Source organism: Sebastes fasciatus, chromosome 19 (genome assembly GCF_043250625.1).
Source record: "Sebastes fasciatus isolate fSebFas1 chromosome 19, fSebFas1.pri, whole genome shotgun sequence".
NCBI classification, from domain to species: Eukaryota; Metazoa; Chordata; class Actinopteri; order Perciformes; family Sebastidae; genus Sebastes; species Sebastes fasciatus.
The window spans coordinates 11321298-11348220 of NC_133813.1; the positions used below are offsets into that span (position 1 = coordinate 11321298).

The window sequence follows — 26923 nt, forward strand, 5'->3', positions numbered from 1 at the left end:
TTTGCGCATTTAATAACAGCCTTTCGTCTGAGACTTGAGAGGGTAGCCAGAGGCTTTGTCCTCTTCACTGAGACAGGCGGTGGAACAAAAGGACCGATGACACACAAGCACACTGCAGCATGCATCCACTCTTGGCCCAGTCATCCATAATTAGTCCGTGACACGGTGATAAGCACACTCCTTACTTGACACCGCGTCTGAACACATCGCTGTGGGAGGTAACGACTCATCATTTCCTGTTTTTCTCCTGGCATCTCTGTTTGAATCTTTGCAATCTAAAATACTAATAATCAAGAAAAAAAAAAAAATCAGGATTCAGTATTTTAATTAAATTGTAAATATTGATTTGGATAGTATCCATATCAGCCTTTTCCAAAACAACTAAAGCAACCTTGGACATCTTCAGAGCTTCAAAAGGGACAAAAATTAATTTGTCATTCACGGATCAGCCCAGAAATGTTATTCCCTACGATGAAGACCACTTGTATTTTTTTGGAGTCTTAATTTTCATTCGAGACAAAATTAAAAAGACAGTTGTTTGAGACAGTTTTCCTTGAGGTTGAAGAGTTTGCTGGTGCATTAAAAACTTGCTTGTTTGAATTCTTTTCACTGCCATGATATCGCCCTGCTGTGCTGGCCTTTTGAATAATGAGGATGTGGTCGTGCATGTTATTTCACAGAAAATGCAATTTTGAGGAGCTGCGCCCTGGGCCTTCACCCCCCCACCCTCGCGGTGCCCTGCGAGCCGAGCCAATCTCCAAGCAAACCAGAAGTGACAGGCTGTGGAGCCAGCTAATATTCTCTGACACATGGCATTGGGACCCCCTCACCTCCACTCAACATATCCAGCACACAGCAAATGGAGGAGAACATGGAGCGAAGACCTCCAATAAAGAGGCTCATAGTGCAGCCATGATTAGGCACTGCAAGGATATCAGGGAGCCAAGATTACTCCGGAAATGAGTTGGGGAATGTCGCAAATGAGGATATCAACAAGAGGGTACTTAGATGCCCATTTAGTTTATAGAGCTTCCTCAGAGTGCACTTTTCCCTTCAGCCCTGTTCTGGCTGTTTAAGAATTGAGAAGTAGTCGAGATAAACCGGTGACATTTTCAGCATGGCATTCAGTTCAATGACAAATAGAAAAAAAGAAGAAAAACCTTTTAATTTTTTGCACCAACGTGAGAAAAAAAACGATACAAGCACATTGTTGTAAAGGTCACAGGGACTTACAAGCATAGATAACCAAATTAATTATGCCAAGCCAGGTCCTCAGGAAAATCGCCAACATTCATGATGAGAGCGGTGCTGTGCGAGTCCAAATCCCCTGGTCACTGTTGCTTATCGCCACAGAGAGACAAAACACCGCGGCGGCTCATAATGAGGCAGGTATACATGTCAATCACATGCAGAGAGTCAAAGCCTGTGACGCACAGAATCTGCAAATCTAATGAACCGGTTTCTTAAAATAACCCCGCTTCGCATTTCTGAGAATGCCGCTGAAGATAAATATTAACAAAGAACGGTATGTCATCAGCAAATTTGTTTATGAATAGAAGGTAAATGTTAGATATTTCTGTAAGCGATGGAAGGTTAAAATCCATCACAAAACAACCAGGTAGAAGCTGTAGTCTGGGGCTCTTTTTCACGGTTTGGGCAACGTAGTTCCAATGAAAGGAAATCGTAATGCTACAGTAAGCAATCATCTTTTGTTTAGTCTGTTTCCATCTTTCTTCCAACAGTTTGACTTTGTCTCGTTTCAACATGACAATGTCTCCGTGCACAAAGCTAGGTCCATAAAGAAATGGTTCTCCCAGTTTGGTGTGGAGGAAGTTGACTGGCCTTCACCAAGCCCTGACCTCAACACAATCCCACACTTTTTGGGTAAATTGTAACGCCACCGTAGCTTTACTTCATGTTTAAGTGTAAGTATTATTATTAATTTATTTCTATTGACTTTAATCTAAATAAGACAATTATTCTAAACCTGTTTTTCCACTCCTCTCTCTCCCTGTGCATCCCCTTTCATCAGACAACCTCCCAGTCCCTTACAGGGACCTCTGACTAGCTGGACATCATCTGGGATTGCGTGCAAATGAAGATTTCCAACCGCTGCTGAATCAGCTCAGAGAGTCCGATGAGCTGAACAAAGAAGGAGATACAGTAGGAGTGCGTGTGTGCGATAGATGGAGAGAGTATGTGCCTGCCTCTGTCTATTAGTAGGAATAGAGTCTCTAATGTCACTCCAACTTTGTGTTACATGGCCCTCTAGGCTTAAGGAAGAGGCATGGGATGAGCCTATTACCTATGCATACCGATGTCGCCCAAAGAAACACTTTGACTGCCTGTTTCAGGTTGGAAAAATGAGGAGGAGGGGGAAAAAAAGTGTGTGTGCTATTAGGGTCACTGTGCAGAGGAATATAATACATGCTTATGTATGCAAGAACAGGTACACACACACACACGCACACACACACATACACACACACACATACACACACACACACAGACACAGACACACACACGCAGTGAAGTGTGTGACTCACTCTTGCAGTAATGGGTGTATCATTGGAGGAGAGTGGCATATCCATGGCCATGTGTGGAATCATGACCGGGGCCAGAACCTATCATCACCATCATTACCATTACCTGTGAAGCAGCCACAGTCTGCTCGGCGGGGAGGCAAATCACTGCTCCCCTCAGGGATGCAAATTATCTACACGTTGCTCAGCAGCTGGGCGAGATGGAGATCCATCTGAGAGGAAACCCTGTTCGCCAATAAACCTCAGCTTTCCCCGTTCACATTGTTTTCTAATCCCTACACCACAGAAATCTCCTCATCGAGTCTGTCTAAAGTCCGAAAACATGACTTTCTTAAAACCAGTGAAACAGTGCGCCTGTGCAGAAAGAAAAAGAAACCAAAAAATGAACCCTGATTTTAGCAAATAACGTGAAACAAGTTGGTTTGCAGAAAACATTAAAATTATTCTTACTGTACGTGGAGATTTCATCACGTTTTAAGAAAATAAAACAGCGCGGCAGTGTAAGAGAAGACACCACTGTACAGGAATATAACCGTGACAAGCGAATGCACTCTTGAGTGGATTTACTCGGACCGTTTTGGTTCAATGGGGAACGATTGGTTACATGCTCTCTCAGCTTCTTCCTCTAACATGTTTTGTTTTAATTGACTTAATCTTTGAACACTAATCCTCTGAGCGATCTGGAGATACTCAACACGATGCAGCCTCCTGAATTTGAAAGGGCAGACAGCTTCCTCTCCACTTCAAGTGAATGTTATTACTCTATGTACCCAATAAAAGGACAACTTTTCAATGTGTATAGACTAACGACGCATACAAATTCCGGGTTACTAACCTTTCCTTGAAGTCGATGAAGATCTTCCCCAGGCCACTTCCTCCACTCACCATGCTCAGGTCGATGGCTCGCAGGAGGGCAAAGTGGACTTTGATTACATCCTGAGTGAACAACACAATACATATTAGAATCTACCCATTCTAATTCATACAGACTTACATACATATATAAATCTATACATGCTGTAGATAGTTATTTCCTAGGATATACAGTACATTAGGTATGCAATAATACATCTATTCACCCCGAAACATTCAATACAGCATGTCCCTTTTTGTCTGGGTATACCCTATGACTCAAATTATTACAGTAATCTTATGGTGCTTTCACAACCCATAGTCCTTTTGGCTAGTCCAAATGAGAGTGAAACTGATACTTTTGGTTGCTTTTCTGTTTAGTTTGGTTCGGTTTCATAGTGCACAAATTAAAGCGGACCAAATGAAAAAATGAATTTGCTGAGGGGCGTGTACAAAGAAGAACATTTTTCTTTTTTTGTTACGAGAGCTGCCACTTCTATGCAGGGAATCTTGGACTTTGATTTATTGCTATCAAAGTTTTTTCACTTTGACTCTACGCTGATGTACTGTGCGCACAAATCCCTTCTCCTCCAGTTTATCTTTTGTGCCTTTTAAACGTCACCATTTTTGTGGACTTTATTTAGAATATTCTGTATGTTCTCTTCGGTCCAGATGTCAAGCAAACATCGGATTTCTGAAGATATCGAGGTCAGTCCTCTCCCACTCTCCCATCTCAACAAATGCTCACACAGGCAGCCTGTGTTTTGGTTCACTTGGAAAAATGAAATATCGTTTGGACAGTTGTGAACGCAGTAATCATTATCTAGTACGGACATAAACGAGACCGATTACGAGAGGTGGTCTCGTATCGGTTGTTTTGGTCATCACCAGAAAACAAATTACTGCGTTCACAACAGCCCAAACAAACCACACCACAGTTTGATTAAAACAGACTAAAGGCTGGCTTGTGAAATAATATACAATATAAGTCTAATGCAGTCTTATTACAGTCTACTGTATGTCATGGCAAATGTAGAAGCTAAATTAGAAAAAATAAATAAATACAAAATTGAAGTTCACTGTTGGTGTATCAATTGTTGCCTGCAAAGAACTGCTACAGTAGTTAAAGGAACAGTGTGTAACATTAAGAGGGATTTATTGGCTGAAATGGAATATAATATTCATAACTATGTTTTCATTAGTATATAATCACCTGAAACTATGAAGGATGAAAAGAAATTGAACATTTTGTTCCCCCCTACTGTGATGAAAACAGTGAACCGTGACATAAAAATCGCAGTGCATATCAAAGCATGAATTCAGCATACCGTTACATCCCTAATATACATATATACAACACACCCTGTCATTCATTCAGCCATCCATACGCATATTGAATTATTCACTTGGTCTGCGACACATCCAGGCGTGCTGTATAGACATCATTTACTTTGCCTGAGTGGTTACTCACTTCGAGATTGACAAAGATAGCCTCCATGTCCTGTGGACTCAAGACTGGCGTCAATGGGATCATGTAATTCTAAAGAGAAAGAAGAGACAAATCGGTGAAAAGAGTGAATATAACTGTAAGATTTATCAGTCTTTCATGTAAAAAATGTATTGATAAAATGGAATAAAGCTCTGGCAAAGCTTTTAGCTGATCGGTAATGATTTATTTGAAGGACAGCACAACTTAAGTTAACTGCAGCAAAAAAGAAAAATCAATATCAGGAAATGTAAGAGAAGAGAAAAAATTTAAAAAGAAATGTATAAAGAAAAGAATACATAAATAAATAAGTTTGGGAAAATCGTCCATATATAAATAAATGTATAAATACATAAATAGATGCATACATTTAAAATAAATATAAAATAAATAAAAATAAATACAAATAAATAAATACATTTAAAAAATAAATAGTAAATAAATAAGATAATTAATACAAAGATAAATAAAGAAGCAAATTAAAACAGAAATATAGATTTATGTCACATTTTATCAATTAGTTAATGGCTACATTTATTTTAATATAATTTTTTGCTCCATTTAATGACATATTTATTTATTTATTTATTTATTGAGTCATTTATTTACTTTTTCACTTATTTTTTTATTTTGCCAGGTTCCGTCCTCCACAATAAAACACTGTATCTGCAGTCAATACATAGTAAACAGCTCTTCTCCTTGCTGTTCTTATGCTTACGGGAGAAAGAACCCCTGCATATTGTTTCTCCAACGTTGTTTTATGGTTGTCACATTCCATCATCATAATAATAACAAATAGCTCAACTAAGAAGCAATGAAGAAATGAGGCTTTATTAACCCCAACTCAATTAAGCTTAACGAGTCCTCTGATCCAGAGAGGGTTATTTATTCTCATTTAGTCCCGTGTTGGTCCGACGCGGGAAACACAGGATACACATTTAGTTTAATGAAATTAGTGGAGCGGATGATTTGTGGCACTCCATCAAATCGCGAGTGAAATCTGTCAACGCGGAAAGTGATGTGTTAGCAGCACTGATCTCAACAATTGCTCATTATCACACTGAGGGAGACGATGTATGTGTGTGAGTTTATGATTATTTGAGCGCACAGAATTCACTGTTTTACAGAGTTTGTCGGCTTTTCTCGGCAGTAGTGATGTCCAATGTAACACCGCGACTGTAATGACTAACTAGTGTTATGCAGCAGTAACACAGGAATATATTAATTCCTGCACTTTCAAAGAGATTATTACCAAAAATTGCAATAGTAATGGTTTGATTTCATTCATATACAACTGAAAAAATATTAGTATGTGATGTAGCCTAAATGTGTAAGTCATGGATTCCTTTTTTTTTGCCAGTATGTGTGTGTGTGTTTGCATGCATCCTCGCGCCTGTGATGTGCGTGTCTATACTTAAAGCCCCGGGGATCAGTGTCTCCTGTGGGGGGCTGAGCCATTAATAACCCCATCGATCAGCTCCTGTGACATTTGAGCTCCCCAATGAATCTGCCAATAGCTGACATTTCCATGCTGTGACCCGACTCACAGGCCTGAGACACCAACAAAGAAGAAGTGACAAAAGGAAACTCTGACACACTAACATTGCATGTGCCAGGATAAAAAAAAAAAAGCACATAATATCAACACATTCACATGTATGTGCACACACACTCTGACACTCACCTTCTCAATGTCCTCTAAGGTCTTGTAGTACTTTGCTTCAGTCTCCTGGATCTCCACTAAGCAGCAATTTCTCTTGTCATCTTCTGTCATACCCATCTTCTATTGTGAGAAAAGGAAATATGAGTCAGGGCAATTAGACTGCATGATTTTGGATCATTGATTATCTTTTTACATAGTGCACGTCTAATTTTTTTTCCTCGTGATTAACGTTTACTGTTCAAACACCGTTTTTTACCAGTGGCTTTTTATGTTTCAGTTATTCTCAAACCACATCTGTCATCACAGCTGAGCATTTTGCAAACCGTGCTGCTGTGTTAAACAAATGAACATATGATTTCTACCATTCCAGACAGCCATTGGTTTCCATTCATTTCCAAACACTATGGAATCTATTAGCACACTCTTGAAAATTGCTTGAGTTGCGCAACCCATCAAATTGCAGTGTTTGTATGAGATAATGCAGTGGAGACCTTTCCCAATCAATTCACCATGCAACCATAATGTAACATTGACAAAAATGAATCTGGACTTGATGTTGACCGTGATGGATTACACGACTCGAGCTGGTTTCAAAAGTCTGTTCTACTTTATTTTAACCAGGATAATTAATTCACCATCAATACTGCTTTCCAAGGAGTCCTGATCATAACATTGATTAGATTTGCTAATTGATCTTCATACCGTCTACAAATGAATGTAAAGCAATAGCTGATGGAACAAAAGGAAAAGTGAATCCAAAAATTTAAGACAGCAAAATCTGTGTTCAAACATGGTCACTATGAGCTACAGTGCTGTCCTTTAGGTTGGACTGTGCTCTACAAAACATATATGACTGCAGTTTGCTGGCATGGAGTAAAAAGTGACGTGATGATGACACTGACTTTGGAGAGAAAGGAAGGGGTGTGAGCTTTTGTGTGTCACTGTATGTGTGGCTGGCTGGGTAACACTTTATAATAACCATCATTTATAAATGGTAAATTGATAGTTAATTCAACTTAATTAATATTTATTTCCGTGTAAGCAAACAATGAAATTATATATTAATAATGTTTAATCATAATGCTATCATTTAGGTTATTTTAACAGTTCATTGTTGCACACATTATAATATTTTATACACTATGATTATGAAATCATTTGTAAACCTTTAAGAAATTGTTTGTAAAACATCCATAAACATTACATAGATAGATGGACCAGATAGTGGTAACACTTTGTATTTGTAAATGTCTATAAACATTATTTAGATGGCTTTTATAAAGTTGCAACTGGTGATTATAATACCTTGTTAAATAGTTAAAAAAATTACTTTGTAAAGAGTCTATAAACATTATTTATATAGATAGTTAACACTTTATCAATGGTTAATAATTGGTTTCTTGTCGATCTTTTGTTTGGTAATCATTTATAAATACTTACTTTAGTATATAAAATGTTATGTGTGCAACGATAAACTTAATAGTTTACTGATGTAATCAGAATGTAATTGTTAATGTCTCGTATCAGCTACGATATAATATATAATTTATAAACTTATTATTTCATATTACACAAACTAATGATAAAATGACAGAAATTATAGCATTACTAATGATTAGGAAAAAATATTATAATTTCACTGTTTGTTAACAGTAAAATAACTAAGTTTAATTAACTATAATTTTACCACTTATAGATGGTTAATATAAAGTGTTACCGGCATATGTATGGATATGTAGATGAATAAATGGATTTGAAGTCATAGCCATGCAAGCAGGCACGTTGTGAGGGGGCGGTGGAGGATGGGGGAAAAGATACAAACTGATCTACATAGAGCATTTCTCAAGAGACCTGGCGTCTGAGTAAGTCTCCATGTACAAACATGAGTATATATACATATACATGTGTTTCTTTGAAAGGACAATATACTGTAATGCATATTGTAAGTGACTCATCCAAACGATCATGAATAAAAAAAACAGACAAAGGCTTCATTTCTATACAGATGTTCTACGTTGTGGGAGTGATATGAGCAGGCCCGACTATCTCAGCCATCTGGAACAGATTTAGCTGTTGATAACCAGTGCAGATAAAACAAAAACTGGGGCTAAAAATGTAGAAATACGAGTCCAGTCCGGGCCTAAATCCAGCGTGCAATCAACCAATCAGAAGCAGGGCTCAGAGTCAGCAGGATAATGTTTATTTGTCTCGTGCTTTTGAGGTTTGAATGTGGCAGCTGGTGGTCCTCGCTGACGTCAGTTAACACCGCGGTCACCGAGCTGAAGTCACAACTGTCTCAGATGGGCCCTGAGTCAGACTTTAAGCCAGATGGGGTCTCCTTTACCCCGAGGCACGAGTCAATAATGTAACTGGCAGGTCATTCTCTTGGGATGCAATGAGTTGGTTTTAAATTAAGTGGTAGAGGGAGTTAGGTGACAGGGTGGGGGTGAGTCACAAGCACAGCGGCACTCACCTGCATGTATCTGATCTGCAGCATGGGAAAGGCAAAGCAAGTCAAATTTATCACCAGTTGTGTAAGAGAGCTGAGTGTGTTTAGAGATATGACATCATGCAAATACTAAGGCAAGTGGTAGGAAGTGTGTGTGTGTGTCCTCTAATTAGCAGTATTTGTTCATTGCATCCTTCCTGGTAACAGGCGTCTAAGTCTAAGGTGACTTGGGCCGGATTGTAATTGGGCCTAAGAGAATACAACCCTTCAGTCATAGACCTTCAGCAAGCATCAGATTCACAATAAGGAAAACACCTGAAACAACTACATCATCAAGAATTGATTTCAAAAACAGTACTAATGATAACAGGGGCAGAGATTGTGACACAATGTCCTCACCATGGGTTGTCGTACTTCCACCTTAATGATGTCCTCATAGATGTCATCCCCATCGTCCTCGCACGGCACGCAGTCGTAGATGTCATCCTCACCCAAGTCATGCTCACTGGGGGAAAAAAAACACGCACACAAGTTAGATGAACATATCGAAACACAACCTTAACTCTAAGGATGAATCCTTTTACTCCGGCAAAAAAAAAAAAAAAGGTTCATATGTCCACTTTAAACTGCTCTGACAGCTGAGAGGCACTGAGCAGTCGCACCGGTACAAGCTCATTATCTCTCATGAGCTCTACCTGAAGAGCAATATCGGTGATCCGGGCAAGAGGAAAACACCACTCGATGTTCACAAAACCTCCGCTGAGTTGCGTTATTGAGTGGCATCTCCCTTTAATGTGTTTATGCTGCTTTGGCACCCAGCTAGCTAACTGACCTTTAATTAGGCAAGCAGCCAGCAGAGCAAAGGCAGTTAACTGTGGAGAGGAGCGCCTTCTGGGAAAGACCCTCATGCTCGGGGAGCCCGTGCACTGCATCTCCCTCTGTCCTGTAAAAGCAATTATTGTTTGGGAAACTTATTGAGGCGGCGGAGAAGCCTCAGCAGGAATACGCTTTGGCAATGGGCCCGTATCGATGTGGTTAATAACCGGGGAGCTTTAGGTCGCCGAAAAGGAAATAAATGATTAAGTACTGTAAATAAATGAAGGTAGTAAGAGCTGCCTGCTAAATAATGGAGGGGTCCAACCAGGGGTCTAGCTTGGCAACTGCTTGTTTGTTTAAACACAATTCCTTTTAGCAATGTATCGATGGGTGTACAGACAAATAGGACTGGACTGAAACTTGTTACAGAAGAAAACTTGTCTGGAGTTATAAGAAGTGTCTTATTTATAGGATTTCTAAGTAGATTTATGGGTATTTATTTATGATGGACATCAGAGATAATTGTATATAATTGTACGTCACACTGAATCTAAGTGTAGCATGTCTGTGTGTTCTGTTATGAGCCTGTGAGTTATGGCTCTGAGAAGGTTTAATTAGCGGGCAAATCAACTCGTCAAACTCAAAGTAGAGATGGCCAGTAAGAATATATTGATTATATAAAAGCAAAAGGGATGTAACAGAATTTGTTTTTACATTAACAATACAGATATATTGACAACTACAGAAAAGGATTTCCATGACGTTTGGTATGAATCATAGACTGTATATAGTAAGTGGACGTTGTCAACATGACGTCACCCATTGTTTTTTTTGGACTGACGTTTTGAAGTCTCGTGTTCAGCATTTTGGCTGTTGTCATCTTGGTTTTTGGCCGTTATCATATTGTGATTTTTGCACCACAGACAAGATTTCCATGAGGTTTGGTGTGGATTATAGACTGTATATAAGTGGACGTAGTCACTGTGACATAGCCATTGGTTTGTGGACTAGTGTTTTGAAGCCTTGAGATCGGCATTTTGGCCGTCACCGCATTGTTTTTTTGCAACCAGAAGTGACAAGAGAGGGATGAGCTAAGTACAACCGAATGCTGAATAAGACATTTCCAGGCAACCAAAATGTTACAATTCATTTTCATGAACTGCAAACACACTGTGAAAAGGTTAAAGTTGTAAGACCAAAACACGGACAACACCCAGACCGGACAACGTCGTGGTAGCGACCTGTCAATCACAATGTAGCCACGCCCTAAAGCATACCCTGCTTTATGGTCTATTTGACTCTAAATGGGACCATAATATACTAAATGAACATCATGCTGTATTGAAGAAGACTTGAAACTAGCGATTGAGACCATAAACTCATGTTTACAATGTTTACTGAGGTAATAAATCAAGTGAGAAGTAGGCTCATTTTCTCATAGACTTCTATACAATCAGACTTCTTTTTGCAACCAGAGGAGTCGCCCCCTGCTGGCTATTAGAAATAATGCAAGTTTAAGGCACTTCAGCATTGGCCGGAAGTTGCCCACTGGTCAAACTACAGTAACTAACTTTCTGTTTTTTTTTTAAATACCATCAAGAACCTGTCCCTTTCACCTTTACCTTTGTTTTTTGTAATTCGGGGGAGTAAATGAATAAATACTATAAAGATTGTACTGTAAGAGTTGCCGATGTCTACTGCCTCCACCAGCTCAGAAAAGGAGGACCAGGGTTCCAGCTTGGCAAGTGGCCGCCCTGCTTAAATGTCCTTGAGTGTGACATGTAATGTCTAGCTCAGGGGATGCTGTTTTGTGCTCTGACCTGGCCTGAGTGAGAGGATTTCTCTTCTTTGATGAATAGTGCCTCATCCAAATGTGCCTGTATGTGATCCCCACCCCTTTTACCTAATGTTTGGGTGCTAATGGGGGCCATAACCTGGCTCTCCTAGCACCAAACCCTTCACCTTAACATCCCTGAAATGGGATATTTTGTAGGGATTTTACATGCATTATTAAATCTTGAATATTCTACAACAAGATTCATGTAATTTTAAAAAAAATACTGGTTATTGGATTTCTCCACTGTGACATGACTACATATGACCTTTTGCATCTGCCATCATTGCTAAAATATTCCTGCTTTCACTGTCTGTGGGAATAGGGGATAAAAATCTGAGAAGATAGAACTGCCCTCGATCAAATATTCAGCTTTGTCGTCATGCTAGTGCGGGGGTTGTTTGAAGTTTTAATTGAGGTGGCTTGGTTCACTCTCTGCGCTGTGCGTCTCCTTTCTTCATTAAGTTAAAGTGGCTCATGTTGAATACGGAGAAGGCTGTGTGGGAGGCCCACGCTGTCCCATCAGCGTCTCCTCTCTGAACTCCGAGACTAAGGCACGCTCCGCTGTGACTGATGTGCTGAACGTCAGGGAAGTTTTCGGAAAGAAGATGTCGTACTTTGCATTCTGCTCTAATCCCTCAGAGACTGTATTATACAACGGAGGTCTAGTGCGGTGATATGAGTATGACCTTTGGAGAGATCTAAGAGGAGAAGGATGTCTCCGGGGAGAACATGGAGGAGTTGGAGCCTGAGTGGGGTCTTTTTTCATAAAGTAGTAAATATTAGAAGAAGAGAATTAAGAATAAACATTGTATAGAAAATAGAAAAAATTAAAAGTAGAATGTGCTTGTTTCTGTCATGTATATCTATCGATCCTGAACTTGTCAAAAGGAAATATTCCATTGATTAGTGATGACATTTAAGCCCCTTCCTCTTTCCCAGATGGTTATTTGGTCAATACTCCTTTGGTCCAATCAGTCAATTCAAGATATTTAAAATGCTTTTCATCAATGATTACTGACTGACCGCTAAATTTCACTGACGTGGCTGAGAGTTCATCAGGTTTGGATAGAATGTTCTTATCGACTGGCGATTTCATTTAAAGCTCCTGCTTTTGACATTGCTTTTATGTTAGGGCTGTTAATCGATTACAGTTTTTAATCGCATGATTGTCCATAGCTAATCGTGATTAATTGCACATTTTTTATCTGTTCAAAATGTATCTTAAAGGCTTAAACGGAGATGTGTCAAGTATTTAATACTCTCAAATATTGTCCAAAAACCCTCATCCTTTATGCATCTAGCACAAAGAAATATGCTCAAATCATAACATGGCAAACTGCAGCCCAACAGGCAACAACAGCTGTCAGTGTGTCAGTGTGCTGACTTTACTATGACTTGTCCCAAACTGCATGTGATTATCATAAAGTGGGCATGTATGTAAAGGGGAGACTCGTGGGTACCCATAGAACCCATTTTCAGTCACATATCTTGAGGTCAGAGGTCAAGGGACCCCTTTGAAAATGGCCATGCCAGAGTTTCCTCACCAAAATTTTGCGTAACTTTGGAGCATTATTTAGACTCCTTCATGAGAAGCTAGTATGACATGGTTGGTACCAATGGATTCATTAGGTTTTTTCTAGTTTCATATAATGCCAGTGTCTTCACTCTAGTTTCAAAACCATCAAAACTGAACCCGCTACATCCCCCAAAAGATCGACGGTGGCCCGTCTTATTTTTAAGAGGTTAATTAAAAATGGCAAAATGCATTAATGTGATTAAAAAATTTGTGGCGCTAAAACAAATTTGCATTAACGTGTCATTTCGTTTAGATTGTCTATTTTTCCTAATCCCCAAGTCTCTCTGATGTGGGGTTTGCTTATATGTTGATCCCACATATGCAATGTACAACATTGTCCTAATCTGTTTTTCTTTTAAAGCATTGTCTACATTGATTTTTTCCAAATATTAGCCAGAGGAATCCGTTCTAATGACTGCGTATGTCCATTCACTTTCCCTGATTGTTTCCAACATTTTAGACAATTACTTAGCGATAAAAGTCTGTCTATTTTTTTTTATTTTTAGCTCGAGGTTATAATAAGATTAATGTTAGACAGTAGTCGGGGTTCATGCATGTAGTAATGATGGTTAATGTTTCAGAGTGTGTGTGTGTGTGTTCTTAGAAAGACAAAGAGCGGGGACATAACTCTTGCCAGTGTAAATCTGTCGCACCACAACTTTACAATTTACGTCCCTTTGTCTCTTGGAGCTTTAGCGAACATTAATAAATCATTCTAAATCCACTTTGTTTGTGTGTGTGCTTGCGCATGTGTTTGCATCACAATGCATCAGTGAGATAGAAAAGTGGAAACAAAGTCCTGAGGACTCATGAATTAGGTCTGATTTTCTGTCTGATTACACAGTGACACGCCAGAGGGTGTCTAGTGTATTCGCACGCAATCGGCCCGTTAGCCTCCGCTCCCAGGCCTCAATGACATAGAGTTACATCAGTTGAGAGGAGGGTCGGAGTATGACTCACCATATCAGAGCTACTTATAGGGCCCCAAAGGCTGCGCTGCCCTACAGGTTCCCATTCAAATAATATTATGTTTTCAATAGAGGACGTTTTTTTTTTTTGTTAAAGCTGTAATATACTGTGTTGGGCGCTTTGGGCCATCAGGGCATATAACAACATAGATGATGCTGCTGTCACACTGCATCTGTACAGCTGATAGATACATACTGATTGATGCCGTAGCATCAGTGTTTCACTACAGGAAAGGTCATGGGGCCATCAAAATCAAAAGGGTTTTATCTTCTCAGGAATATGCCCAGTATATTCCACGGCATTATACTTCTATATTCTGATATTTTGTATGTATTTAAGGAAGGTTTGGACTGATAGTGACACTATAGTGGGGTATCAGGGGGTACCACAATTGTTAGGGGATGGGGGAGCATAAATATCTATCCATACCAGGCGACAATAGCCGTTTTTTAAAAGTGAAGCCAATGCAAATGTGCCTAAAATAGTCAGCAGGGTGCGACACCTCTGGTTGTAAAAAGAAGTCTGATTGAAGAAAATGAGCCTAATACAGCATGATGTTCATTTAGCACATTTTGGTTCCATTTAGCGTAAAAGTCCACAAACTAATGGGTATGTCAAAGAGACTATGGTCTATAATCCCCACCAAACCTCATAGAAATCTTGTCTGTAGTTGACGAAATATCTGTTTTGATAGTGTAAAAACACATTTTGTTACATCCATTTTGCTTTGGTTTTTAGTATTCCTAGTTATCTACCGGCTTTAGACAGAAAATGGAATCAATATGTTCTTCCTGGCCATCTGTGGTTACAAAATAGTATATCCTGAGTGTGGTCATGAGGTAATATAAAGTTGAATTTGAAAAAAGTATGTCACTTAATACCTTGCAGTAAATGATACCTCGACTGAGTTCCATCCATTTCCGAAGCTATTGACTTTTCATACCAACCTGCCCGAGGGATTAATGGAGCAAAATAAACTGCAAAAGAGTGACACAAAGGGCCCGGTGACACTGTTTGCTTCGGAATGGAAATCTATGTGTGCCGTTCACAGAGGAAAAAGTCCCTTGGCGACTGTGCCCAATCCACCCCCATTTCATGCTTTGTCAACTCCAGGATGGAGTCATTCCAGACAGGGAGGACTCTTGAGTTAAACGACACGAAGACTTGACATCACAAAGCCAGAGGGAGGAAGTACGGATCGGGTTTACCACATTAACCCAGGAGACCTCAATTAGGTAGAAGCCTGGCCTCTACCTGACTCAGACACTTCTGCAAACAGATATGGTGCAGGAGAATGCAAACCGGAGCATGCTTCACAAATACACCTGCACCTATCTCGATGCCATTCGTTTACAGCTGTCATTTACAAGTGAGCTCATACTGACAGCTTAAAGCCTCGATCCACCTCCCCTGACATGAATCCTTCTGACATGATATTGTAAATATGGATATCTCCCAGCAAGGTAAATGACCTCTACTAAACCTCGAAAATGATACACGGTCAACCAACGACAAACATTCTCGCATATATTTTAGGCCAAGCTGGGAAGGAGGCTAAATAATGCTCCAAATTTGGGAAAAATGTTGGCGAGGAAAAACTATCGTGGTTTTCTTTTATACCCAAATGAGCTTTACTCTATCGTAGTGTTCTCAGTTGTGAAACAGAAAATGAACCCATTTACTCGGAATATTCCCCTGGGCGCTCTCGGTGTCATCTACAACATCTTTCCCAATTCGTCGTCTATAGAGCAGCTCAACACTTTATACCCTATGACATCACAAGTTTGAGTTTTAGCACTCTAGTGTTTGGATTTGGGAGAGTTGTTCATGTTTGCTAATAGTTTTTTGGACTATCATAGGCCATAGGAATAACATGTATGAATTTTGAAAATGGGCGTAGTTCCCCTTTAAGTATATAATAAACTAGCTATATCTTTAAATACATCATTACATTAGTAAGTTATGATCTTCCAGCTATCCCCAGAGACCTCTGAGGGTAAACCAGTTCAAGTCATTTTGGTGGCCCTAGAGTACAATGAAAGGTTGATCGATCTTTTGCTGCCCGGGCTGCTGGAACAGTTTTCCATTTAACGTTTGGTCTACCGGCATGATCTCGGTTTTTAAATCTCACCCCAAAAATCAATTTTTATAGATTGCTTTCCATCGCACTTAGTATCCTTCGTCGTCTTATCACCGAACTTAATGATGCCACTTTATTGATTTTTATTGTTTGCCATTATACTGCTCTTCCATGCGGCTTTATTTTGTCACACTAAATATTTTTGGTGACACTATTGCTGTTTTATTTCTTACATGCTGTTATTTTTTACGATACCATATGGCCTGTTGTATTATTTTCTTCCTCTGGGCTGATCTTAAATAGCACTATCCATAAAAACTGACTGTTATTACTCTGGTAAGATCATCATTGTCCTCTCCCTCTTCACTCTTGCAGTTCAGTCATGCCCACCCATTGTAAATTATGCATGCATCAATATTTCAGGCTAATTAATAAGTCTTTGAGAGCAGGTTTATTGCTAGTGTGGCCAAGTGTGTCCAACTGTATTAGGTGCAGGACCTGCTGATGAATCAATTATGTGTCTGACCATTGATGAAACTAAATGCATACATGTTCTTTGTAAAAGGTCAAGAGCAGCATGATTAATTCAATAAGGACCCAGCCCTCTGCACCTACAGGTTACATAAAGAGCACCGTGTTACACCACTGACCATTTCAGAAAAAGCAGGTGAACTCAAGCTCATTGAAACTGCTGCCATGGTTACAGGGCCATTAATGGAAAGAGGAGATTGTGCGGGTTTGAGGAAACTTAAAGACATAACCACCACTTATAGAAATAATACAGTATATAACAAGCATCAAAAGCTTACGTTTATGCTTTACTGGTGGACTCTGCAACACTTGTTGCTATGGATACCATGCTATTGCAACTTTTTCTAACAAATTGAAGTAAGCGGGAGACATTTATTTATGATGTACTTTGAGTAAAATAAGGAACAAGTAAGCTAACTTTAGCTTCTTTGATATTTCATGATGCATTTAGGAACACATCAAGCTGATACGGACTTCTTTCTTTATTGATACAGATGAAAAACGCGTCTGTTATGTTATGCCACTAGCCCACAGGGTGAAAGATAGGAGCCTACTTCATATTCCGTTCTTTCTGTGAGCACAATTTCACCCCTGTTTTTTTGGGTAAATTCAATATTTGAAATCAACATGTTTTCAGTATTCCCTCTACTTTCTTCAGGCTCACTTTTTGTGCAGAATTCAGTTCAGTTTTCAAGCTTGCAGGGCTACCTGTACATGTTCAGCTAAGCTGCACTCTAATCCAGCATTAGCCTGCTTGGATGGCGCTCCTCTCCTCTAGCAAGCGCACATCCCTCATCCCCTAAAGAACACCACAATCATGTATTCAGCGGGCATATATCTACAGCCCGCATGCTCTCCTTTCTATCCCCCGCTCTCCTACTTCCTATCTTTCTGTGATGAATGACACCCATCTCAGAGCGGTTAACTAATTATTCTCCATTAATCTGAGTTGAGCGTCTGCTCACCGCTGGAACCGCTGCCAACTCCGAGAGACCCTGCGACTCTCTTTCACACCCAGAAAAAACCCAACACACACTCCAAACCAGGCAGACAGCCACAGAGGCAGGCGGAGAGGCAGCCACACCAGAAGCCAGGGCAGAGATGGTGTCACCATGGCAACGGGCAGAGTGACAGAGGCCTCTACGCTTATGTAATTAGGCAGTTAGATGAAATTGGAAGAAGTAGCAATCACCATTCACTTTGAAACATCGCAAGACGTGTGTTACATACATGATGGGGGGAGAATTTTATATATGCAGCAGTTCATACAAATTCAATTCTATTATAAAACACTGTTAAAACCAGATATAAAATGTCAATAATGCAAAAAGTCTGTGGGGTCATCATATAGTATTACTTTGACGGCCTATTTGCAGCATAATGAGAAGCTCATTAGCATTTATACCCAGTTTAAAAGCTTGCTTTATCCAGAAACCCTCACAGGTACTACATTTAGCATAACAAAATATGCTCAAATCATAACATGGCAAACTCAAGCCCAACAGGTAACAACAGTTGTCAGTGTGTCAGTGTGCCCCAAACTGCATGTGATTATCATAAAGTGGGCATGTCTGTAAAGGAGAGACTCGTGGGTACCCATAGAACCCATTTTCATTCACATATCTTGAGGTCAGAGGTCAAGGGACCCCTTTGAAAATGGCCATGCCAGTTTTTCCTCGCCAAAATGTAGCGTTACCTCGGAGCGTTATTTTGCCTCCTTCACAACAAGTTAGTGTGACAGTTGGATTCCTTTGGTTTTTCTAATTTCATATGATGCCAATATCTTCACTCTAGCTTTAAAACTGAGCACTCTACAGCCTCTGAAAAGTTTTTAAGAGGTTAATTAAAAATGGAAAGTTGCGTTAATGCGTTAAAGAAAATAGTGGCGTTAAAACAAATTTGCGTTAACGCATTATTATCACGTTAACTTTGGCAGCCCTAATAATAAAGCATCATCCTAAGTGACAAAAACAAGTGTGTGTGTTTATGTTTGTTGTGGACTGCATACTTACTCTGCCAGCTCTTCAAGGCTCCGGTACACATCATCCTCATTCAGAGCTGTGTCCTCCGACGGAAAGGGCCTGGTACACACAAACACAAACAGACAGGAAGAGTGTGAGAGGGTACAACATATTAGTACACACAGCCCATTGTCCTCGGTAGAAATATAACCAGTCAAGAAAACTGCGTGTTCTATCTGCCAGGTTGTCACTCTTAGCTCCATCACTTTGGCAGCACGACGGCAAGATGTATTCAACAGAGGACCCCATCAGTCACGAAACAACATTGTCAAAACACATCAGCACACTGCTGCTGACAGATAAAAACACCTGGCATTTCCACACAGCCGACTTCCTCAGGAATTCAGGAAGGACAACAGCCTCTTTTTTTTCAGATGGATGGCCAGGTGCCTTATAAATCCTCTCAGGGGGTTTGGGCAGCTTTCAAGGACCTTCAGGGCCAATGCATAATATGAAATATTGAAAGTTTAGAGCAGTTTTCTTTTTTTTTCTCCACAGCAAAAGTGAGATTCTCTACTTACTTACAGTATATGTACACTTTTTTTTTGTATAAAACATTATGGTTATGAAACAAAAGCATTCATATCAGCCCATCGTTCAATAATGTGAACGATTCCCCCCGGTCCTCTCCTCTCATTCCTGCCCACGCAGCGTCAACAAACACGATTATACTCCTGGGAAGTGGCAGGGCATAAAAATGGAGGACTAATCAATTAGCTCATTAAACGGGGTGGATTTATTTCTTATGTTTTTAAAGATATCTGCTTTCTGCAAACATTATTGTGAAGTGCGTGATTAGATCTCGATAGGCCAACCGTGTTTATGATGTGTTTTTTTTTCTTCTTTCGCAAGAGTTGATTGCTACAAATTATAGCCTATTAGCTTAATGTTGTGCCGAATTGAAGCTCATTAAAATCAGTGAGGTCACGATCAGCGCTAATCATCAAGCACACTGAAGTTACTGAAACGGAAATAGCATGTATTATTAAACTAATCACTGTAATGTTTATAAGAGATACTATGGGTGCTTTTTTTTTTAAGATAATTTCTTTGGCATCTTTGCCTTTTTTTGACAGTGCAGAGACACAAACTGGAAATGGGGGGAGAGAGATATGACATGCAAAAATGGTCCCAAGGCTGGAGTAAAAACTGGGATTTTGCGGTAATGTGCTGTAACCTCTCGGCTACGAAAGCGCTCCATACTCTGGATTCATTTTAATAATACAGGCTATTTCCGTTAACCTCCAAGTTGTAAGGATGGTGCAAAGTTTTATGGGAAAAAAACAAACATTTAGTTAAGATACTCCTGATACTGACTGGGTTTCCTGAGCGGAGCTCATAGAGGAGAGAGGGAACTTCACTACTCCTTTCCTATGACCCTCTTTAATTATGGCCTATTACTAATACTAATATGTCTCTATCCAGCTCACCTACATTAATTGCAATTACTCTTACTTAAAGTTTTGCTTAACTTCATTTAATTTGCTTTTTTTAAAGCTTAAATCTATTATTTTATTTTTGGTATTTATTATTTTCGTAATATTATTTTATTTTTTTCTTTCATGTGACCATGACCAACATGGGGTGGGGGTCCTCTTTCTATATTTTTATTTCATGTCACAGACACTTGATATGATGTCTGCAAAAAATAAAAAATTAAAATTAAAAAAGATTTGGAAAAAAATAAACAAAAACAAAAACGTAGGGGATAAAACTGTTGAATTTATTGGTCATTATCAGCTTTCAAAGTACCCAAATGCCTCTATACTATGACATTTCTTTCAGTTTTTTTGGTTTGTTTGTTGTTAGTCTTTAGGCCTGCGTGTGTTTTCACCATGACTGCAGCATTCTGCTGCTGTTACCATCCACCATCCTCTCCTCAAGCAATAAATCCCACACACGGCAGCAGCCAGCAGTCAGCAGTGGTTTCTGCTACGGTAAACAGCCCTGAAAGTTTGACCTTGACTCCCGTCTGAATAATGTAACTACTGAACACATGATTTGTTTTCCTGTGGTCAAAAAGCCATTGGACACACGCACACACACACACACACATACACTCACCATCATTCAAGAAAGCGATGGAGTACAGAGCGAGAAAGGGTAGGAGGGTTTCAGGCTCATGGGGAGAGTGAGGTGCAAGCTGCACCTACGTGTTTGACTAATAATCAGTTAAAAACAGTAACTGCAGGACTGAATTTGATATCCTTTCACTTTAATTCTCAACAATAAAGTGAATCCATTCACAACATCTGAGGTATTTATCCAATGACATTTATATTTTAATAGAATATCAACACAATTTAAGGAGCAAGTTTCATTTCTTTTTTAATTATGTTTATTTTTTTTTATAATTGTACTGCTTTATGTGAAGCACTTGGTGACATGAGTGTTGTCGCTGTGTGTGTTGATTATATAATGCTAATTTGTCTCCCCAATTATTACTTGTCACAATTTGGGAACAGCAGGTTTGGACCCAAACGTAGAAAACACTTGATGAAGAGGCAGCAGGAGGTGTTCAATGATTTAATGACGAAAAATAAACTTACGGGAGGCAATCCAAAATAAACAAAGGCAAATCCAAAAAACAAACTAAAACACTGGAAAACACTAGGAACTTCCCACAAGGATGAACTGACAATGAACCAGGGGAGACACACAACACAGAGAGCCGGGTGATTAGACACAGGTGGAACAAATCAGGGCGGGGCAGACAATCACAAAGGAGGGAAAACACACAAAGGCAGGAAGTAAAACAAAACATGACACGGGAGGTGTGACCCTACAAAATAAAACAGGAAACAGAGTTAACATAAATTAATAACATGAGACCAGGAAAAAAAAAACACAACAGAAAGAAAAAAAACCACAGAAAACAAAAACTCTAGAAATGATCACATAAAAACAAAGACATGAAAGATCACAAGGTAGCATTACATGCTACAGCCTCTGAGAGACAGTAAAGTCGGTTGGGATGCAATCCAATCGTATGCAGAGGTGGTTGCCGATGATTGATATAAGGCACAGCCCTAGTATAAATGAATGGATGTCTCCAAATGAGATAGTTCAAGAAAGATGTTGTAGCAGGAAAGAGAGAACACAGAGAAACAGATAATGTCTATGTGTGTCGTAGCTGACTGTGAACTGAGCTGGGATGTGATATGAACAGTTCAGTGTCAGAGACCAAAGCTCTCATAAAGGCATTCAACTCTCTGTAAGCAATCATATAAGAAATATGTTGACTGTATTTAACCTAGATATGATCAGATGACACTATATTACAATGCCACGTCTTCGTAAAGAGCCAGCAGCTGTGACCGGTTGCTGTGTGAAGGCCAAATATCTCACTAAGTGACGGTTATAGTGTGAGGGTAAAAAGCAATAAAACCAACAGTTTGTCTTATCATTTTAGCTGTGCATATGTGCAGGTTTGTGTGTGTATGTCAAGCTGTGTGGATCAGTGTGACACCGGCAATTAGCCTTTGTGTAATTAAAGCAGTGGTCACACTGAAAAGAGTGTGTCAGCCATCAAGTTAATGAATGCTCAGCTAGATAGTCAAAGGTCAGCTGGTCACCCTGAAGCATGTGTGCACACACACAAACATGCAACGAATCCTGCAAACTCCACAGTCTTCTCTGATTCATTAACTTTGCAAACTTTTCCATTGACTCTATTAAAACCTCTGCATTTCCAAGAGCTAATTACAAGTACTATTATTAAGGAATCATAATACAAAAACGGCCTCGTCTGATTTATGTTACTTTCTCACTCACCGTTATGAGCAGAAACACAGCGCAGGAGGTGCTTCCCTCCAGAGCGTAATAACACACCCACATCTGATGGCCCCCTCCAATGAAATGTGCATTATATTATAAGTTATTAATGGAGTCCCGCAGGGCTAAATTTAATTACATAGTAGTTTGCGGAGATGTGCGCTCATATGTATCACCCCGGTGTTGTTTTGCGGAGCCAAGCACTGCCCAACGCTGCCGTTTTCATTTCGCCTAAATGGTACAACCAGGTGTAATTGAACTGTGTTTATAATTTCATCAGGACTCCGATGATGAGCCGTCTCTTGGCTATTCAATAATGCTCTATTGTCTTTCCTGCAAGCATGTTGTTCAGGCCTATACCCTGTGCGGTAAACCAGACTGGATTTTTATGGTTTTTCTATGTAATCAAATGTCTATTCAGAGAATACAAAGCGTGTTTGTTTATCTTTTTACATTTCTGATTATCATCTGCCGCTGATGTTGTCCCCCAGCCCTCCTGATTTGGCTTATTCAAGTATTTGTTTGTTGTATTTTATCCGTATTGGTTGAGTACAACTGATGCTTTTAGGTAAAAAAGAGGAGAATATTGCTCTCTTTGTTGGTTTAGATGTGATCCAGAGATTTGTCCAACCACATCAAATAGGCTGTCTGTGTTCAGCAGGTAGATTGAGATAATTATGTTACAGCAAAATGTCTCCATTCAAATCTTTGTCAGAAGTGGTTCAGTTAGGGTCCCTTCTAGCATATTTTTTCTTTTTCCCCATCTCTCTTCTTCGTTTATCTTTAATTATTAGTTTATCTGTTTTTCTTTGTCCATTATTTATGGGCTACATCGTACTTTTTTTGTGTTTTGTTGGTTTAGTGAGTGAGCTGCTGCCTTGGTGATGCATTTCTTTTGTTTGGTTTTGATTTAACTGTTAGTTTTGTCCACCCCGCGCTGTTGGGGGCCCGCACGTTGTCTGCAATAGTAAGCGCCCTGGCGCATAACTTGTGAGCTCCTTCTGCACTGCAATTTGTTATTTAACGCCAAGCAACCTGTTCATGCCAGATTGAAGTGTTTTAACTGTGAAAGTAATATTTTTTGTAATAATAAAGATTTATATTTTTAATATAACGCTGTTCCCTTTAGTGCCTTAAAGGAGTTCGAACCTGTCGCCTGTGGTTTTGGGGTGCTAGATTTTGTTTGCTTTATTTTACGAGTCCATAATTTCCTAATAAATTGGTACTAATGAGATGAAAACAAATAGTGACATTGGTTATTTAGTACACTTCTTATTCATTAATTCCAATGAATAGCAAGCCTATCCTAGAAAGTATTTTAGTTAGTGCAGATGGCCTACATATGTCAGCAGAACATGCAAAAATGTGACATTTATTATTATTTATTGAGAATAAAAAATACATCTATAAAATAAAAAAAATAATGAATATTTACTTGATTTAAATTGAATGTTCTTTCAAGGAAATTTGTTTTTTTTAAAATATAATTTCTACCAAATGACTTAGCTCTTTCAAGGAAACTCATAGGAAGTTATAAAGAAATCATGGACCCATAAAATACAGCATTACCTGTTTTTTTTCGCTCTGCCGTTTGGTAGTGAGGGGGCTTTGAGAGAGGCATGAGGGATTGGATGTGTTGTTTAATTTGATTAATCATAAAAAGAAAAAAAAAGAAAACATAAATAAATTGTCCTGCATGTTTTGGCCAGGGCACAAATGAACAAGAGATGCATAATCTCAATTAGGCTTTTCTGGTTAAATAAAGGTCAACACGAACACAACATTGCATGACGGCCCACGTTTCACGTCCTAATCTTCTCCGACACAGCTCTTTACTTGTCAAACAGTCTCTCTTAGTATCCTGCCTTTTCATGGCTGATTTGTATCATGTCTAATTTCATCTGCCTTCCTTCCTTAAAGCCAATGCTGGCATAAAGGGAATGTGTGCTGGACAAGGCCTCAGTGAGCAGGTCCCATTGATCAGCTATTGTCGAACAGCGGAACAACAGTGTAGCCGTTAATTGTGAACGCAGCTCAAATGGTCGGAGTTGGTCTGAGCAGTTTCACATCCCAGGACACGGCTCTGTTTCTGCAGGGGTCGATAAATCGCTGGAGCTCGAGCTAGCTAGTGCACTTTGCCACTTATTGCACCATGCCTGTCCATAAACCCTCCCGCTCTTGCCTGGGGAGGATGTGTGAAAAATAACATATGAGTAAGAGCCTCTTTCATTGCATGTATGAATTTTTTTCACAACAGTAACACTAATGACATTATAGCACACGCGCTGCATTCAAACACGAGTGAAACATGACGAGTGGATGTGCATTGTGATAACTGCATGCTAATGTGTGTGATGTAGATCAGTGCCGACAGGGAAAGGGAGGGAGGGAAGAAAAGTGCAAACAGTGATTCCTGACAGTGTGGCTGCTTATCCTACTCCTGCTGTGCACGGAGACCTCCTCATCTTAAAAAAACAACAATGTAGATACACATTCACATCTACATCTGTATCGCACCTCTGGGCAGAGTAAAAAATAAATGTAAATTGCATCTTTCAGCAGCAACTGTAAAATGCACTGATTCTTATTTCTTAGCTGTAGTAGCTGTCAAGTCACAAATCCAGCACAGGAAAAAGCTGAAACGATTAGTCAATTAAAACTATAAAAATGTCAGAAAATTATTAAACAACTAAATGTTAGCTGATTAATCAATAATGAAAATAATCATTGGTTGCAGCCCCAAATTCACTTATGTGTTAAGAAATCACTCATAGCTCCAACTAGGGTTCGGCGATTGGAGGAATATACCGGCTATCGGCTAAGTACATCGCTGTTTGTTTTTTAATTTATTTACTAAATTCATTTTGCTAATTTAATTGTCTGTCTCTTGAGAACAAGTGAGCCGCTGCTCAGACATTTATTTATTGTTAGCCGAACTGGCTGCACTTCTGATGTAGATTCTCAGTTAGTCCCACCAATAGGTGAGGTTTTAATTGAGTATACTCACATATAGTCATAATTTACCCCACAAGCAAAAGTACTCCTAAATTTGAAGTCATTCAAAACCATTACACATGCACACACAAGTCTAACATAGCTTTAATTAAATTAGAAAATCTCATCGTAAAGGACTATCTAAAGCCCTCAGCAAACATCCTCCTCATCTGCTCTCTGTCTTGATGCTGAGCTGAGGTCTCACGCACTCTACGACCCTGATCCCCGGAGCCCACCACACACTCCAACAGCATGGATCAGTGATGAACTAGGACAGCGAAGAGCGAGCGGGTTGAAGGTTAGCTGAGGACAGTGAAGATAAGTGGAAGGGGCAGCTGAATAACAGGACGGAGGATGACGCAGGCTTATACTGTACAGATAAGCCGTGAGAAACACAAGGTCAACTACCAGGATACACAAAGAGATTGGAACATGAGGCCTCACCACAAAGAGGATTTAGGACTTTTGATGAAGGGATGTAGACAATATCAAGGATGTAGGTTTGGTTTCAGAAGTGGGGTAAGGACACAATTAAGTCTGAGGTTCTTCAACCAGACCAAATAAAAAAAAAAAAAATACAAAAAGACCAAAAAGGTTATAATTAATTTTCATAAACTGAAAACACACTGTGAAAGTGTTAAAGAACAACGGACAACTCCCAGACCGGACAACGCTGTGGTAGCGACCTGTCAATCACAACACCCTAAAGCATCCCCTGCTTTATCGTCTATTTGACTCTAAATGGGACCATAATATAACATCATGCTGTATTGAAGAAGACTTAAAACTAGCAATTGAGACCATAAACTCATGTTTACAATGTTTACTGAGGTAATAAATCAAGTTAGAAGTAGGGTCATTTTCTCATAGACTTCTATACAATCAGACTTCTTTTTGCAACCAGAGGAGTCGCCCCCTGCTGGATATTAGAAAAAGTACAAGTTTCAGGCACTTCCGCATTGGCTTCATTTTACAGACCTGGAGGTAACCTACCAGAAACAATTGAAAGCAAGCTTATCTTCATTTTTTGTTATAAACTCAGACTCATCTGTATCACGTAAGATGGATAGTAAGAGAGTGAGAGAGATTTGAAAAAGTCAAAAGATGTTGAGTTGGGGGAAAAAAAATATTGGGAATGTTGAAAAAAGAGCAAAACAATTCAAGCTGGTTACAGAGTCCACATGGACGTCAACATAAAACAGAGTAGAGATGACAAGACGAAGGAGAAGAGAGTGTACTGTGCAGATACATATCTGATGGTGTGTCTAGTGTGTCTCTAGACGTGCAGAGGAGCATGCAAAACAATGCTTTCATTTCCCAACTTGGGCTGGA

The 26923-nt window shown here is 39.5% G+C and overlaps 1 protein-coding gene across 10 annotated transcripts in view; it reads right to left on the reverse strand.

The window, feature by feature from the left end:
* The window catches only part of vav2 (vav 2 guanine nucleotide exchange factor), a 224623-nt gene that overhangs the window by 28102 nt on the left and 169598 nt on the right, over positions 1-26923 (reverse strand). For 9 of the 10 annotated variants that reach the window (XM_074617701.1, XM_074617703.1, XM_074617699.1 and 6 more), the window contains exons 4-8: positions 18815-18883; positions 9393-9498; positions 6566-6664; positions 4867-4935; positions 3379-3479 (exon numbers count right to left, since the gene is read on the reverse strand). In XM_074617701.1, the coding sequence (XP_074473802.1) occupies positions 3379-3479; positions 4867-4935; positions 6566-6664; positions 9393-9498; positions 18815-18883 (444 nt within the window). Of the gene's footprint in view, positions 1-3378; positions 3480-4866; positions 4936-6565; positions 6665-9392; positions 9499-18814; positions 18884-21372; positions 21603-26923 lie in introns of those variants that run through there. The other variant, XM_074617704.1, reaches the window with a different exon arrangement.